We start from the raw sequence: 1,709 nt of genomic DNA, 5'->3' as shown, positions 1-1,709 counted from the left end.
CTTGTTTGTAATTAAGCACAAAGCTACACAATGGGCTATCTGTGCTCTGCCCACCACGGGTATCGAAACCCGGATTCTAGCGTTGTAAGTCCGCAGATATACCGCTGTGCCACTGGGGGGGGGGCGTTTCAGGTTGTGGGTCCAGGAGTTTGTTGGTTACGAAGTTTCTAGTAATATAAGAGTCACGCAAAAATGTAAACCAAAATACCATCAGTATCGCAATTAATCTCACTAACTGCTACTTGTGTCCTCTATGTGTTTCACTTATAAATTAAATAAGCTCACCCAATTATTTACACAGTGTTGTAGCAAAAAACAAAACAAAAAAAACCACAAAAAAACAAGAGGGAATCCTCAATAGCCGAGGCACTTGAAATTATTTTAGGCAGGATTAGAGTAAATTAGTCTACGAGAACCTTGGGCATGGTCAAATACATTAATCGAAATGGTTTGACCTCTCGAATCCAAAACTGTAATTAGACCTTAAATCGGTCAAGAGATGACGGAGCTATAAACTAAAAATTTGTACTTGAATAACTCAAAGTCATTCTACGAGCCTCTATGCCGTGGCTAAAAATATAACATCACTCAACATGATTGGATCCGACTAGTAGTGTACGTTATAAAAAGGTAATAAAGGTTATAAAAAATTATAAAGAGGTAATCTGAGAGCTAAAGTGTGAGTAATTTGTTTGACTGATGGAATTCCAAGTTTGTGTTTGTTTATTTGGTTTGAAGTTAAGCACAGAACTATACAATAGACAGCCGCGTGTATCGAAACCAAATTTCTAGCTTTGTAAGTCCGCAGACATACTGCTGTGCTACTGGGGGAGGGGCGGGCAAATTTGTGTCAATGCAAATCCGTTACCTGCTGCGTCGCATTGCTATGTTAAAGAGGCATCAGTCCTCCTTTAACTGATCAATAATAACAACATAAGTCACATTATTGTGTTTCATAGTGAAAATTCTAAAGGCAGAATCAATTTCACTTCTTTGCATCCAAAACCAGAGTCCGCCATGTTTTTACACTAAAGATGTGTTACTCGTAAACAAATTAGACAATTTCTTGTTTTACAGTTGGTATTTTTCATTCTGAATAAAAATTATGTGACAAATGAGCTAAACAGACCCAAACTTCAGACTTAATAATTCTAATTGAGAAATTCTGACAAAAGAGACCCTCAACCAGTCAACACCATACCCGCCTATATATGTACATCTCTTAACCTAACAGCAAACCTGCACGTTATATCACACGCACGGTGCATTATAAGAAAATGGAATTACCATCTCTGAGTATAGCCGATTCAACACAGACCAGCTCTAGTAAACGGAAAAGTCTTTCAGTTGAAATAGTGGTTGAGAACGAGAAACATGAACCCAAAAGGCAGAAAATTAAAACTGAATCAACAGTAAGTTGGCTTATTACGGTTATAAAAGTCTTAGTTAGGATTGTAAAGTAAACACTACGCCTCTAACTAATCGGAGGCATAGCGACCGTTTGCAAAAAAGATTGTTTCATTTTAATTTGAAAGTGATTATTCGACCGGCGGCTGGATATTAAATGAAAGTTTAATTATCCACCTGGCGACCTTATGTCGAGTGAGAGTGTCATGTAGATGACCATACGGTCTGAGCATTGACTCAGCTGGCTCAGACGGCAGTATCCGCCTGGCAGTCTTCTGTCAAAATAAGGGTTTGTGTAAATG

General features: G+C 38.3%; 1 protein-coding gene across 1 annotated transcript in view; it reads right to left on the bottom strand.

The window, feature by feature from the left end:
* LOC106462216 (atrial natriuretic peptide receptor 1-like) overlaps window positions 1-1,019 on the bottom strand; it is a 28,933-nt gene extending 27,914 nt beyond the window's left edge. The window contains exon 1 of the mRNA XM_022389403.1: window positions 990-1,019. Within this exon, the coding sequence (XP_022245111.1) occupies window positions 990-1,019 (30 nt within the window). The remainder of the gene's footprint in view (window positions 1-989) is intronic.
* Window positions 1,020-1,709: the final 690 nt, after the last annotated feature.

Source organism: Limulus polyphemus, unplaced genomic scaffold (genome assembly GCF_000517525.1).
Source record: "Limulus polyphemus unplaced genomic scaffold, Limulus_polyphemus-2.1.2 Scaffold1119, whole genome shotgun sequence".
Classification (NCBI taxonomy): domain Eukaryota; kingdom Metazoa; phylum Arthropoda; class Merostomata; order Xiphosura; family Limulidae; genus Limulus; species Limulus polyphemus.
Note: the sequence above shows the minus strand (reverse complement) of the source record. Positions and strands in the feature narration are given on the sequence as shown.